Consider the following 14,296-nt stretch of genomic DNA (forward strand, 5'->3'; position numbering starts at 1 on the left):
ATAGATTAGAAACTGCTATATTTATTTCGATCTAAATATAAAATTACTGCATCAATAAATGGATTATTCGAACTCTTAATGATTTGATAGAATCTTGCCGAAATAGGTTTGTTTCTCCTTATTTTCTCCTTTCCTTATATTTTTATCGTTTTTATCGTAATGGCATTTAAAACAAAAATTTTGAATCTTATCTTAAAATACTAGATAATCTTGATTTTAATGAGACATAAAAAGCTTAGATTAGTATGACCCACTGTAATTGAATCATATTGGCATATGCGGACAACATTGGTATAACAGACCGGAATTAAAATTCTGCTATCCCAAAAAACGGCAGCATACCAGGACTCACTTTTAATCCTTACAGCGCGAACGCCACAGCTGTTGTGTCCTGATTAGGGGGCCATAAGATATAATTAGCATGTTATTTAAATGTGGTAATTAAAAAATTATTAAATGCTCCGCAGTGAATCGGCTTAATATCATTAATTTGTGTAGCTTTCATTATGTCAAGTGTCTCTATATACCATGACGACGCCGTAAAAATGTCGTGTTTTCATTCTATAATAACCCGTATTTTCAAAATGTTTGTTAACCACCTCGACAATGAGTTACAACCACTCCCCTCCTCTTTAGGTAGTTAGTAGTAGTAGTAGTAGTAGAGGTGTTAATACAAGTAAAGTGAGAACACTATATTACAATAAGCCGAATATTTCTGCCGGTATCGGGGATTAATCGAACATGATGCTAAAATCTCAATTATTATCACTGTTCTGGAAGGTTGAGTTGAATGTGCGTGATACGATACTTCGGGTAGTGAGGAATGATACACAGCGGTTGCATTTCTTGGTTTTGTATTTTAGATATAAGTATGGATAAACACGGCAATATACAGGACTGTCTCATTAGTTTCTATATTGAGTTGATATGTTTACATTGTAATTTGGAATTTGATTTTAAGTTGAACGTTATGCAGAGTTTAAGAGTGTGTAATAAAATTTCGATTTTAAATCTCGTGTATCATTTAGAATTTAGATCATCATATTATAGTTTGCTATTGTGTCAAAAACAAATCGTAAAAAATCAGGAACGCACAAATCGAAGTTAAAATGCTAAAAAACAAACTGGCGTTTAACTAAGAAATTAGTGTATTCTACAAAATATTTTAGGAATATTATAGTTATGTAAATACTCATGAACGCCCACGGTGGCCGCGCGGCATAAGCGTTGGACTACATAGCCGTGGGTCCCAGGTTCGAATCCTGGGTCTGGCAAGTTCAAAAATTGTTTTTCAATTTGTGTGTGTCAGGGTATGGACCTAATAGGTTGAGCAAGTGGCTGACATCCATTTCTCGTAAAAAACAAAATCTGTCAATACAAAACCTCCACTCTGTGGAGGCCCATATGATCCTATCAGGATCGGACATGGTCGAAAAAAAAAATACTCATAGATTGGGTCGATTATTTGGGCCCCGTATCAGTGATATAAATCGTGCCTTTATGGTGGGAGTTTTTTTTTACTTGATTACTATTCATTTGAATATGCATTATCCATGGCTTTTCGAACTTATTTATATTCAAGCATTCGTTCATATGACAGTTCGTTACAAAATATGTATGCAGGGCAGATAACAGTATAAATGAAAATCCTGTCTCTAATATGTAGATCCACGAGGATTTTTTTTTTTTTGATATCTGATATTTCTCTAGCGTGATTGTAAAGTTATCCTACAAATGTTAGTTTCAAATTAAAAGAGATATATGTAGGCACGATACCAATATAAGTGAGAATTAGAGGTGAGTTGGAAATACTGTCACCAGTTTGTGTACTCAAGTTTCGGATGAAACTACCCATACTCAGTATGTGTGGCCCAATAAACTTATTCCAAAAAACTTGTGATGATATCATCGCGAGTCGCTGTTTTGTGCACTCGCCAGTTGGTAGACTTTCAACATTATTGACATGAAATACGCGCGAACGAGATAGCACTTGAATATAGGTATATTTTAATTAATTAGTCTATTGCATTCGAATGTATGAAAAATATGTCATACATTTTGTGTCGCAGCACAGTGGTGAGATCACGCACAGGCTTTGGCTTGTTATATAACAAGAATATTGTAACCTAACAGAAAAACAACTCATAAATTTATAATGTGTTTAAAATTTTATAATAAATGGGACTATTCGACAAGCGGAGCTCAGCGTATTTTTAGCGATTTATTGAAGCCGATACAAGCCTGAGTTCCCTGAGCCGATATGTATTTCAAATACTAATATGGAGTTGGTTTTAGTTTCAGTTGACTATGAAACTTTTGTCGCATAAGCACGCCAAAAGCTCTATATAGTATTCCAAATACTAGTAAGTATCTTGGAACAAGTTTCTATATTTAGTAGTTTTTATACTGGTAGTAAGTATACTTAGTCTTCAAAATCGACTAGTTTTCCCATCTCTAGTGAGAATCCTGTCATTCTGACCGGTACCTACTCGTTCTGTGTCTCTGATATGACGTAATACTCGTACACGAGAAATTGGTATATTATCTGATATTTCACCACAGGGATTGTAGAATTATTCTACTAATGATAGTCTTAATAGGATTCAAATGAATGAGTAATAGAATACTTAGCTTTAAATGTCGATATATTTTACTTGAGTGAGATTAAATTATATAATATTACTAGCTGACCCGGCAAACGTTGTTCTGCCATATAAATTATTTCTAGTGAATATTTTGGTTGTTAAATAAAAAATAACGAATGTATCGTAAGTGTGTGGGGATGGGATCTATGACAGAAAGAGGAATAGAGCGCTGTAGACGATGGCCGCCGATAAAAACAAAAAAACATCAACCATTCATTTTCTCAATTCAAAATGAGTAATGATGTTCATAATGAATGAATTACCTGTGACAGGATCTCGTTGTTTACTGTTTATGCAATATCCGTCTTGTTCCTTCCAGAAAATTAGCGTAGAGCGTCATATGAACGGTGTGTGTCAGCGATGAACTCCAGATTATTGTTTCTTCTTCGAATCACGATTTCTCGCGTCGATGTGCGGTCGCCAACCATGATTCCAGCAATGTCGTCAACAACAGTCGCATTGAATCGACGTACGTGCTCTCCAGCTGGTGTTTTATCAGGATTGATGACAATGGCGTGATTGTCACTTTGCGATTCGTGCATGTGTGCTTTGAAGAATTTCAATAATTCATTGTGCTCATTCAACAGGGCGTCTAGTTCGCCGACGATGCGCCTGGCATTAGGCGAATTGAGGCTATTGTAGCCGCAACGTGCATTCACATGATTGATGTCCTCACCGCCCATGAAGTAGATTTGTAAAAATGTATGTGGTTCGTTTGGCATTGGCAGCAATGAGCCTACTTTGTGGTATACTTGGCCTTTGATTTTGAACGTAGAATGGAATTGTTGACCATTTGCCGCATTATTGTGAACTATTTCTGTTGCTCCGGACGAAGTCATTTGGAAGCATGAATTGAATGTGCGAATGGACTTCAGGAACAGGTTTGAATCTGGAACCGTGCCGATGAGCAAGCCGTTCAATGGTTCTGGTGGTATCTCAATTTCTGGTAGTTGCACTTTTCCTGATGTGCAACACATCCCGGCTGACTCATGTTTAAATTTGAGCGCATGACAATGGGGACATTCTTTGTCCATAGCACCAATCAGCACTTTCGAATGAGCGGAATATTCAATATCTGGCTCGTACTCGAATGCGAGACGAAGGAACGAAGCGGATGTAAATGTTCGATGTACTTGTTGGCGTTGTAGGTCATTTGCTCTGCGTGTGTTAACTACGAACCGGCGCGCTTGGCTTCGTTCCAATTGTCGTTGTTGATTTCGTTCAGCTCGTGCCTCTTGTGATTGAAATGCACGCAATCGTGACATGCTTACACGCACGTTTTTGTTATCCTGTTGGATTTGTTCGTCTGTTCTTTCTGCTCTACTATTTCGCATGTTTGTTGCTTTATTCGTTCGACGGCCCAAATGGCCCCCCTTGCGTCTTGCTGGCATTGTGCACTGTAATACACGCACATAAAAATAGATAAATTAAAATAAATCGTACAAAATTTTGCACGCACTGCGTTGTGATATGCCGAATGAAATGTCAAAATGACGCGACGCTTCTCTTGAATTCTTCTCGGACGTAGCGCCATCTGTCATTCAACAACATAAATAATTTCGTTCTGTTTGAAATACGAACGACGGTTAAATTTGTTCATACAAAAATAATAAAATCGCGATTAAAAAATGGGATGGTGGGGGTAGGAAGGTGAAAATTTGGGGTTATAGGTATCTTTTGATGCCAAATAATAAAAAAAAATACAAAAAAAATTGTCAAAAAAATAAAAGAAATTTTTCTGGATAGAGATACCCTAATCACCTAGCAGTATGAAATATACTTGTTGACCTATTCTCATACTTAACAAATATACATTAAAAAAATCATAAAAATCGGTCGAGCCATTTCGGAGGAGTTCGACCACAAACATCGTGACACGAGATTTTTATATATATAGAGATATTATCAGATTTTTCATTTGTCACCATTTCTTCCACCTTCTTTCACCGATATGAATAAGCTTTTGTGTATAATTCGTAGATTATTTGGACTATTAACATTGTTATTCGACCATGTCCGATCCTAATAAGATCGTATAGGCCTCCAGAGAGTATAGGTTTGTTATTAACAGATTTTGTTTTTACGAGAAATGGATGTCAACAACTTTCTCAACCTATTAGGTCCATACTCTGACTCATACACAAATTAAAAAAAAAACTACATGTGTATTTGCCAGACCCAGGATTCGAACCTGGGACTCTGGGAAGCCGGTAGTTCTCCGCTGATGACTCGGCACCACTCTTATGGATTGGAGTAACCTTTGACATCTTCCACTATTATTCTATAAGCAGTTTGTAATTTTAAGGTTCCAATTTTGAATCAAGTCATATTGGGATTATCTAATTTTATTACTAACCTATAAGATATGAGGTTTGTATAAGGAAATTGGTGGAAAAAATCAACAAACCTTAACTTTATAAATGTTTATATAAAATACATGTATTTCAAATAAAAAGTAAATATTATTATATCAAAATGATATTGTACAAATATGTAATATATGCTAAGATGATTTATTTTGAACATTACAGAGAGCAAATAGTGGAAATCATAATTAGGGATTTACATGTGGCTGTTAATCCAGTTTCTTAAGTTTGGTACTCTAGCCCAGACTCCTGGGAATCTAGGATCGCCACATCCTGCACCGAATGAAGTGACTCCAATGAGTACTCCACCAACTACGAGTGGGCCACCAGAGTCTCCTTGGCAGGCATCCTGACCTCCGACTCCTAGACGACCGGCGCATATCATGTTATCTGTGATAGTGTATTTACCGGCGTATGCCTTGCTGCACTGCTGTTGGTTGACAGTTGGGAGTGTGACCTTGTACAAAATTGTGGGCCGGGCGCCGTTTTGCTGTTAAGTTAAATTAGAAATATACTTATAGGTTCATAAATTTACATTAGTATTACCTGTAAAAATTGAATAACTTTGCAAGACTGGTTATATTCTTAGAATCTTAGAACCTACATAAAATTACCATTCACACAGTGTTTATAAAAATTGGTTTATTTGAGACATTTCAGGTAAGGTCGATGTACATCCCAAAATGCCAATTTTATTGATTGAATAACAGAAGGAGAATTCATCCATGGGATTCAAAAAAGAAAATTACCCATCGCTGCACTAGGAATAAACTGACATAGTTGGTCAGAGGAATCTGGAGAAAATATCCAGGAAACTGTCAATATGCGAAGATTTATTTAAATACTGTTATCATAATGCATAAGATTTCTGCGCTTTATCAATAAAAAAAAACATGATACATGAGATACAGTATTTCGTGCAAGGCGAGGGTAGTTGACAACTAGTAACTTATTGTCAACACTGCTAAAAATTTAATATCTGAAAACTTATACTTACAGATAGCCTTCCCCATCCAGTGACTAGTCCATTGGATCCATCTGGTACTGGAGCTCCTTGGTTGGGGAGGGGGATGATAGCTACACCAGGTCCTAAGTTCAAAAGAGTAGCCAAGAAGAGTAGACTGATGTCATAATCGTGAGTTGTATTGCTATATTTTTCGTGGCTCACAAATTTGGTGCCTTCGATCACTTGGCCGCCACCATCGTTTTTGGTAGACCCTGCACGAACTTTCCATTTATTAGCAATGTTTATCCTGGAAGACCACAAAATCGATTATGAAATTATTTAATTTTGCAAGTAGAGACCGACAAGTTTAACGTGATTCGCACGAAGCTCACGTTTAACTTGTCAGTCTCTACAAGAAAGTCATTAAAAACCCTGACTGCCCCTAGATGCTAGTTACAATTATTAAGTTAGGTAAGTTGTTACTTAGTTAGTCAATTATCTACCTTTGTTGATTAATAAGCCGATCGCCATCGATTGGCGACATTATATGGACTTTAAATAAAAGGTAGTTATTTATTATAAATAATTCGTATGAATCATAGAATTACCGTATGTTTAAAGGCTATAATACTATATTTTACCTATAGAGAATAATGAATTACTACGTTAAGGAAGCCAATATGTTTTTAAAAATAAAGATTTACATAATGATCGCACAGATTTAACTTCACACAAATTAAATAAGTTCTAATACAGCTGTGGTAAATCTATGGCAAGTGCACTACGATTGACACACGACAAAATTGTAGAACTAGAGTACCGACAAATAAAGGTTTGAATTAGATAATTTTCGAGATACTCTGTGGGTGTTATTAAGAGGCTTTTTAGAATACCGAGATCCAGTTGGCTTGAAGAACCGATAAGCCAGGTTAAAATTATCTTGAAGCATTCGCAGTACGTGGTCGAGCCAGGCCAACGTTACCTCTTCACTGAAAGTGTGATGAAAGGCTGCTTATTCAGTCAGAATGCAAGCGTCGAATATGTGAATTGAGATGAGTTTCAGATATTCCGCATAGAGAAGAATTTTGCTCCAAATAACCCCATTTGGATGGCGAGCTGCCTTTGTAACCTCGTAATAAACAAAGCAGCAGACAAAAAAAGACTAGTCATTCAGCTCATAACTTTTTCTGGTAACTTTTGTATGCTAAAATAATCATTACTTACTCAAGAAAGCAATGGGCAGCTGTCAGAATGACGTTGCGACTGATAATGGATCCTCCGCATTGATGGAAGATGGTTAAATTAACGTGTTGGACGAATAGGCTGACTTGATAAGGAGCCTCCTTGATATCAGCTGGGGTTCCTCCAACAATCCTCTCATCCTCGATAGGAATGGAGGGAAGGACAGAGCCTAAAAATAAAATCATGTTTTCAAATATTTCGCAGTTTGGCATCGAAGATAAATATTTTTATTGTTTATTTTTGTATTTTACAACATTCAGTTCAAAGAACAGAAATAAAACCAAATACGTTATAATATAATTCAGTAGTGTATACTGCAAACTAGCTACGAATGCCTATGCATATATTTTTACTCTTTTTAATTCACACGTATTTAAAGTTTGGCTGGTCAAGTAAATGCTTTATTGAATAATATTGGAATCCACTATTCAATGAAATTAAAAATTAAATCTAAGTAATATATTTAAATAGAATAATAAGCTAGGTAAAAAATATTTTACTCACCATTTACAAAGACCAGGAAACAAGCAAGCACTGCAAGACGAAACATCGTGATGTAATGATAGCTGATACCTTAATTTCGTTTATATAGGTCCGTTAATCATGTAAAATCTGATTGATTATAATAATATAATATCAAAAAATGCATAGTCAATGCTTATGGAAATGATGAAAATTTGATAACAGTGATAATATCTAGGTATTATATTTTTTTCATGGATTACAAAAAAAACACCAACCTACACAATTTTAATATTTTTGGTAATTCTGTAAAAATCTAGCAAAATATTTTAATAAATTAATAATTTTACTCATGCCCTATGGTTGTTTATTCAGATCTTTATTTTAACTTGAAACTGTCTCAAACAAATATTAAAAAAACCACGCGGGAATTCACCACCGTGATTGAGAATCCACTACCCGCGACATTATAAGCCGACACGTTACCACTCGACCATCCTGGATGCAGTCATTTGAACCTAAATGAGTAAGTGCTATTTAACTTAGTGAAATTCACAAAATGTTTTTATATTACAGTATTTTAGTTAAGAGAGCTTATATTTACCTAACCTTTTTTCGACCTTTGTAAATGATAATTCATTCTGATTGAATGCGTCATATCCCTGACTACATATTAACTACATATTAAACGGAACATCTTCTCTTTGTCTCTTTTCTTTTGTGATATTTTTTTGTATATAATAAGGGGTTAACAAATTAGTACTATAGATTTTTAAAATGTCATACCAGCCATTTTTTCTGATTCCAACCAAAATTGACATTATTTGTATTCAATTTTGTTTGACAAATCATCATGGAAATATACACAATTATTACACAAATATTGTACGACGTCAATAAAATTATTAATGGACAACGCACTCAATACAGTAGCTAGCAAGTTAATTCGCGCATAGCGACATTAGCACATGTATAGGTAAACGTCACGCAATTTCCATTATGCGATATCACGCATCGGGAATTTATAGCAATATCACCTTTATTGTAATGGCGTTAGAACAGTGTATCGAGTATCAATGTTCATTTGATCGAACCCGTTCGAACCGAACCATTCGGCAGACCGACAAAAAGCATCAGGAATTTATATCAATATCACCTTTATTGTAATGGCGTTAATGAAATAAATATGGACGAAGCATCTCAAAAAAAAATGACACTCACTTTTTTGTCGGGTCTGCCGAATGGTATAATCTGTTCTAACGCCATAACGGTGATATTGCTATAAATTCCCGATGCTTTTTGTCGGGTCTGCCGAATGGAACAATTCATATTTTAATGTCAATATCGTTCGCTTGACACTAGAAACACTGTTGTAACGCCATTACAATAAAGGTGATATTGCTACAAATTCCCGATGCGTGATATTGCATAATGGAAATTGCAAAATTTTGTCACGTGACGTATACCTATATATATATGCGAATGTTGCTATGCGCGAAACTACTTGCTAGCTACTTTATTGAGTGCGTTGTCCATTAAAAATGTCATTGATTCGAGGTACGCTTCGAGCATTCGTGAAATTTGTGATCAAAACAAAAAAAATTGGCCTTCAGAGCTTAGTTAGGTACTATTCATAACTTAATTAGAAAATTCGAGTTAAATAGTGTTTGTGATGTTAATAATCTAACCCGTCAACAACGTGTCATCTAACCCGAAACATAATGTGTCATCTATGCATAAAATTTTGTTGGACGGGTTGGACAGCTCGATGGCCCGAACAGCTGTACAATCGACTTGAGTAACACTTATATTTCCAAACACATTTAAACATGTCCCGATGGATATGGTTTGCATCCTGCAATGGAATACCACTGTCACCAAATAGGGACTTACTCGTATTGTCATGAACATCACGGGTTTTTTTCATTTTTTTTTTATTTTCCATGCGTAGTATGTGATGACAGGGGAATGGGACAACTGGGCGCCAGGACAATTGGACGCCGCACTGTCGTAGACACGTAAACAGAACGTATGCGATGAATTTTAATCAGTTTCTTTCTACTACTTAGTAGTTGTAATTCATTTTACTGGTAACATAATATTTTTTTTTATTGCGGATTGAGAATTACCAAGGCTTTCTATAAAAATAAAAAAACTCTTTTTTCGTTGTAACTTAAACATATGCACGATTAAATCATTATTTACGTGTGTATTAAAATAATAAATTAAAATAATTATCACCAACTATTAAATCATAATATAATAATATTAAATCTCCTTTTTAAAGTACGTATAAACCAAACGTCTATTTATTTGCGAATTGCCAGTTGTCCCGGCGCCAAATCGTCCTAGACCCGGCTGACAGTGCTCTAGCCTGGGGGGCCGAGCTCAGGAAGGGCCCGGCGTGGCGAGCCGACCAGATAAGTGATATAAACGCAGATCACAAATTTGACCTAATAGTAAAAAAGTCGCTATTTTAATATGATATTAATAATTAAAACTATTTGGTTGTACGATGCAATTTTTTACTGTGTTGATACTCGACAACTCCATCATTCAAATGGATGTACTCGTACATATTATTAAAAATATAAACAATCGCTAAAAATGAACTGTATGGATAACGCTACTGCAGCGCGTCACTCTGACTTTACCCTTAGCGATAGATATCCCCCCCACCAATCATCCTACCCTGGGGGTCAGCTTCAGGGTGTGGGGGCTATGGTGGTAATTCATCGATTCCATCATCAGGTGGAAATTAAACAGAGCAAAGAAGAGCCAGATGGATGGATCAAATTGAGTGAATAAAGAATTTTTTTTTACAATTATCTTTTATTCGAAAACATTTTTATAAACATACTTATTTCTGAAGCGAAAAGTAATCCATGGTGATAAATGGGTCATTTTTTATGATAGACTGTTCTACAACTAGTGTTTTTTTCCTGTGAATTAACCTAGTAAAATGTATTTTAGTTCATGGCTTCTCATTTTATTAGGAGAAGATCTTTAAAAAATGTTTGTAAAGAAAGACAGTATACAGATTAATTCAAAAAATAATAAATGTGATTTAATAATTATTGATTGTCTCATTCGTAGGGGTATTATTTTAGATGATAGCATAAACATTGTCTCCTTTAGACCAAACCGGCTCGCATCACACGCGGTCTTAATCAGGCATATCAAACGGACTAGTAATAACACATTATGTTAAAATAAAAAAAACTCGTGAACTATAATTCAATTTGAAAAAACATTCATATACATACAATACCACTAGACTCTCTGTCTCCCCTGTGAAGATAACATAAAGCCCTTTAGAATCCAGACAATGATATATAAGTCGTTTCATAAAGACGTACTCATTAATCTGATGATTTGATAGAATCTTGCCGATATAGCTTTGTTTCTACTTATATTTATATACACTCATAATCGTTTTATCTTTTTTTTCGAAATGGCAAGACAATTAAAATAAAAATTGTGAATCTTATCTTAAGATATCTAGATAAGTTTAATTTGAATGAGACATAAAAAGCGTCGATTAGTTGGACCCATTGTAATTAAAGCATATTTGCATATGCGGACAACATTGCTATTTATAATTGACTAGAATTTAAGTACTTTCATAACCGAAAAGGGTCAGCATACTAGGACTCGCTGTTAATGTAGAGAAAACCAAATATTTAATATAGCTCATTAATTTGTGTAGCTTTCATCACGTTAGGTAGTGACGTCCCGTGGGAGTAGGCAGATTGAGCGTCGCCTGGGGGCGGCAGTTACTCGCAGGGCGGCATCAAGGAAAATCATTTGCAATATATAGAAATAGCTACATAAACTTAGTAATAACGAAAACATCTTTTCATTTAAAAATTCAGCTCGCTGGTTTTCTCGGGTTCGCGATATATAGTTTACTTATGTTGCCTTTCAACGTCCTTGGTGACCAGAAATGACACGTGCGGATATGTGAATAATTAGTCTGATAATTTGTTAGTAATTTATCCATACAACACATTTCTTAGATATTGGACTCATGAAAGGATGGTAAAAATACTGTATAAAAATGAGGCGGCAGTTTGGCGCTGCCTAGGGACGTCACTGACGTCAAGTGCCTCTATAAACCATGACGACTCTGTAAAAATGTCGTGTTTTCATTCTATAATAACCCGTTTTCTCAAAATGTTTGTTAACCACCTCGACAATGATTCAACCACTCCGTCCACTCCACTTAGGAGTGCCGGAGCTGAGAGGTGTAAATACATATAAAGTGAGAGATTACAATATGCCGAATATTTCTGCGGGTATTGGGGGTTAATCGAAGATGATGCTGAAGCCTCGATGTTATTATTATCTGTTCTGGAAGGTTGCGTTGAATGTGCGTGATATGGTACTTTGGGTAGTGAGGAATGATACACAATGGTTGCATTTCTTGGTTTTGTATTTTAGATATAAGTTTGGATACACACGGCAATATACAGTCACATTAGTTTTTATGTTGAGTTGATATGTTTACATTGTAATTTGGCAATTGATTTTAAGTTGAACGTTATGCGGAATTGCGCGCATAATTTGACAGTACCGTTGAAGAGCTGGAATGCTACTTATTTATTGCCTGTCAATTTCTGTTCGTATTATTATCTATGCGATATAAAAGAGCATATACAATAATGCGTCAGTTGTAGGGTTGAGTAAACCTCTACACGGGACAGTATAAAGAATGTAAAAATCCGGATAAAAAACAGTTGCCGGGCAAAGTTTCTAAAATGCGAACGAATTGACATCGTGAAGCTCTGCGACCACATGTGGCGCACTTCTCAATCCGATCTCATTAAGGAGAACTGGTGCCTCATAAAGAGTGCCACTTTGTTATTACCTAGTCCTGTACTCATTACCAGATTGAGATTGAGCAGCCAAGTGTGCGACAAATCGTGGGACGAAAATCAAGCGATTCGCATGGCTCGACAAACGGAAAATTGGAATTGGAAAATCGGAAAATTGAAGCAACAGAAGAACCAGTAAGCTGAAATGACAGAAGGAAACAGATATGGAATTTTTATTTTTTAGAAATCCTAGATATTTTTGTCATGCAAAAACAACAATCACTGATGTGATGTTGAGGCTGATTTTGTTGACTTGTTAACTACTCAAAGGGTTCTTGTAAATCGAACGCAGTTTACATATTGTGGTGTCTATATTTTCATCTTTGCACAGTGATAGAATTGTAAATTATACAAGCAGAGCGAGCTGGCGATAACCAGCCGTCTCGCTAGCTCTTGCATATAGCTTGTATATGTAGATTTTTAATATGTAAATACTCATGAGTTCGAAGTAAGCTTAAGATTGGGTCGATTATGTGGACCCTGTATCAGTGATAGCCTTTATGGTGGGGGTTTTTCGAATTAATTTATATTTAAGCATTCGTTCATAAGAGAGTTCGTTACAAAATATATAATATGTATGGCAGATAACAATATAGGCGAGTGAAAATCCTGTCTCTAATATTATGTAGATCCACGACGATATATTTTTTGATATCTGATATTTCTCTACAAGGATTCTAAAGCTATCCTACAAATCGTTACCTTACTTTGAAAAGGTTCTAATTGCACTTGACCATGTTTTGAGATATGAGCGTTTGAAATTTGGAATGGTCATATTTTCAATATAAAAAGACATGTAGATAGAACTCCAACATACTGCTAATTCCCATATTTTACAATAGATGACTCTGAAATGAATGTATATGATAGAATATGGTTAATGGAACCTTTTCACATCAAAAAGTCATTTTAGGCCAAAATGTCAGTTAGAACCTTTTCAAAGTAAGGTAACGAAATGTTAGTTTCAAATTACAAGAGACATAAATGTAGGCAAGATACCAATATAGGTGACAATCCTGTCATTCTGACCGGTACTCGTTCTGTGTTTCCGATATGTACCTAATACACGAGAAATTATATATGTATTTGAAATTTCTCCACAGGGATTGTAGAGCTATTCTACTATACTAATAAATGATAGTCTCAATAGGATTCAAATGAACGCTTAAGTAATAAAATAGCTTTAAATGTGGATTATTTTACTTGAGTGAGATTAAGTTATATAGTATCAGATTTTTGGATTGCCACCATTTCTACTTCCTTCTTTCATCGATATGAAACCTTCTGTATATAATATTTATTCATATATAATTTGGACTATTTAACATACTCCTCCATAATAACTCATTAATCCATATGTTTTTGATACGATAATATATTCTACATGTAATATTTTCACATTATTATGTTCGGATGATTTAAACTGTTTTTTTTTTTTTAATTTATATTTATATTATAATGATCTCTAATGTATCTGGCAACATCAAAATAAATTTTGTGAAATTCTATTATTTTCTCTATTTACAGTGTAGATAAGCAATCTAGATAAAACAACAAAACGCAGGGAAAAGAGAGAATTATAATAAAGCTTGGGGAGGCTTTCATCCAGCAGTGGATTGACCCCGGCTGATGATGATGATAAATAAATAAGCAATCATCACTACATTGGGTTTTAGTGGCGATACTAAAAGCCAGTGTGTTTACGGTGGCCTTTTGCGAATTTATCTATAATTAGGTTATGTGCATACACCTTATCAA

The 14,296-nt window shown here is 35.1% G+C and overlaps 1 protein-coding gene across 1 annotated transcript; it reads right to left on the minus strand.

Moving 5' to 3' along the window:
• Positions 1–5,192: 5,192 nt before the first annotated feature.
• Positions 5,193–7,384, minus strand: LOC147078919 (trypsin-3-like). The gene is made up of 3 exons (XM_085955485.1): positions 7,182–7,384; positions 6,009–6,264; positions 5,193–5,501 (listed from the first exon to the last, which is right to left on the minus strand). The coding sequence occupies exons 1-3, from the start codon at positions 7,382–7,384 to the stop codon at positions 5,208–5,210; spliced, it is 753 nt and encodes a 250-aa protein (XP_085811611.1). The 3' UTR covers positions 5,193–5,207.
• Between the last annotated feature and the right edge of the window lie 6,912 nt (positions 7,385–14,296).

Source organism: Rhyacophila brunnea, unplaced genomic scaffold (genome assembly GCF_057557595.1).
Source record: "Rhyacophila brunnea isolate RB1 unplaced genomic scaffold, BYU_Rbru_1.0 scaffold_10, whole genome shotgun sequence".
In the NCBI taxonomy this organism is placed as follows: domain Eukaryota; kingdom Metazoa; phylum Arthropoda; class Insecta; order Trichoptera; family Rhyacophilidae; genus Rhyacophila; species Rhyacophila brunnea.

Excerpts from the sequence above, each read along its gene's own strand:
- LOC147078919 (XM_085955485.1), bottom strand. The coding sequence starts at position 7,384 with ATGATTTTATTTTTAGGCTCTGTCCTTCCCTCCATTCCTATCGAGGAT. Across the intron at positions 6,265-7,181 it reads GCTGCCCATTGCTTTCTTGA|GATAAACATTGCTAATAAAT; the intron begins GTAAGTAATGAT and ends GTGGTCTTCCAG. Across the intron at positions 5,502-6,008 it reads CTGGATGGGGAAGGCTATCT|CAAAACGGCGCCCGGCCCAC; the intron begins GTAAGTATAAGT and ends TTAACTTAACAG.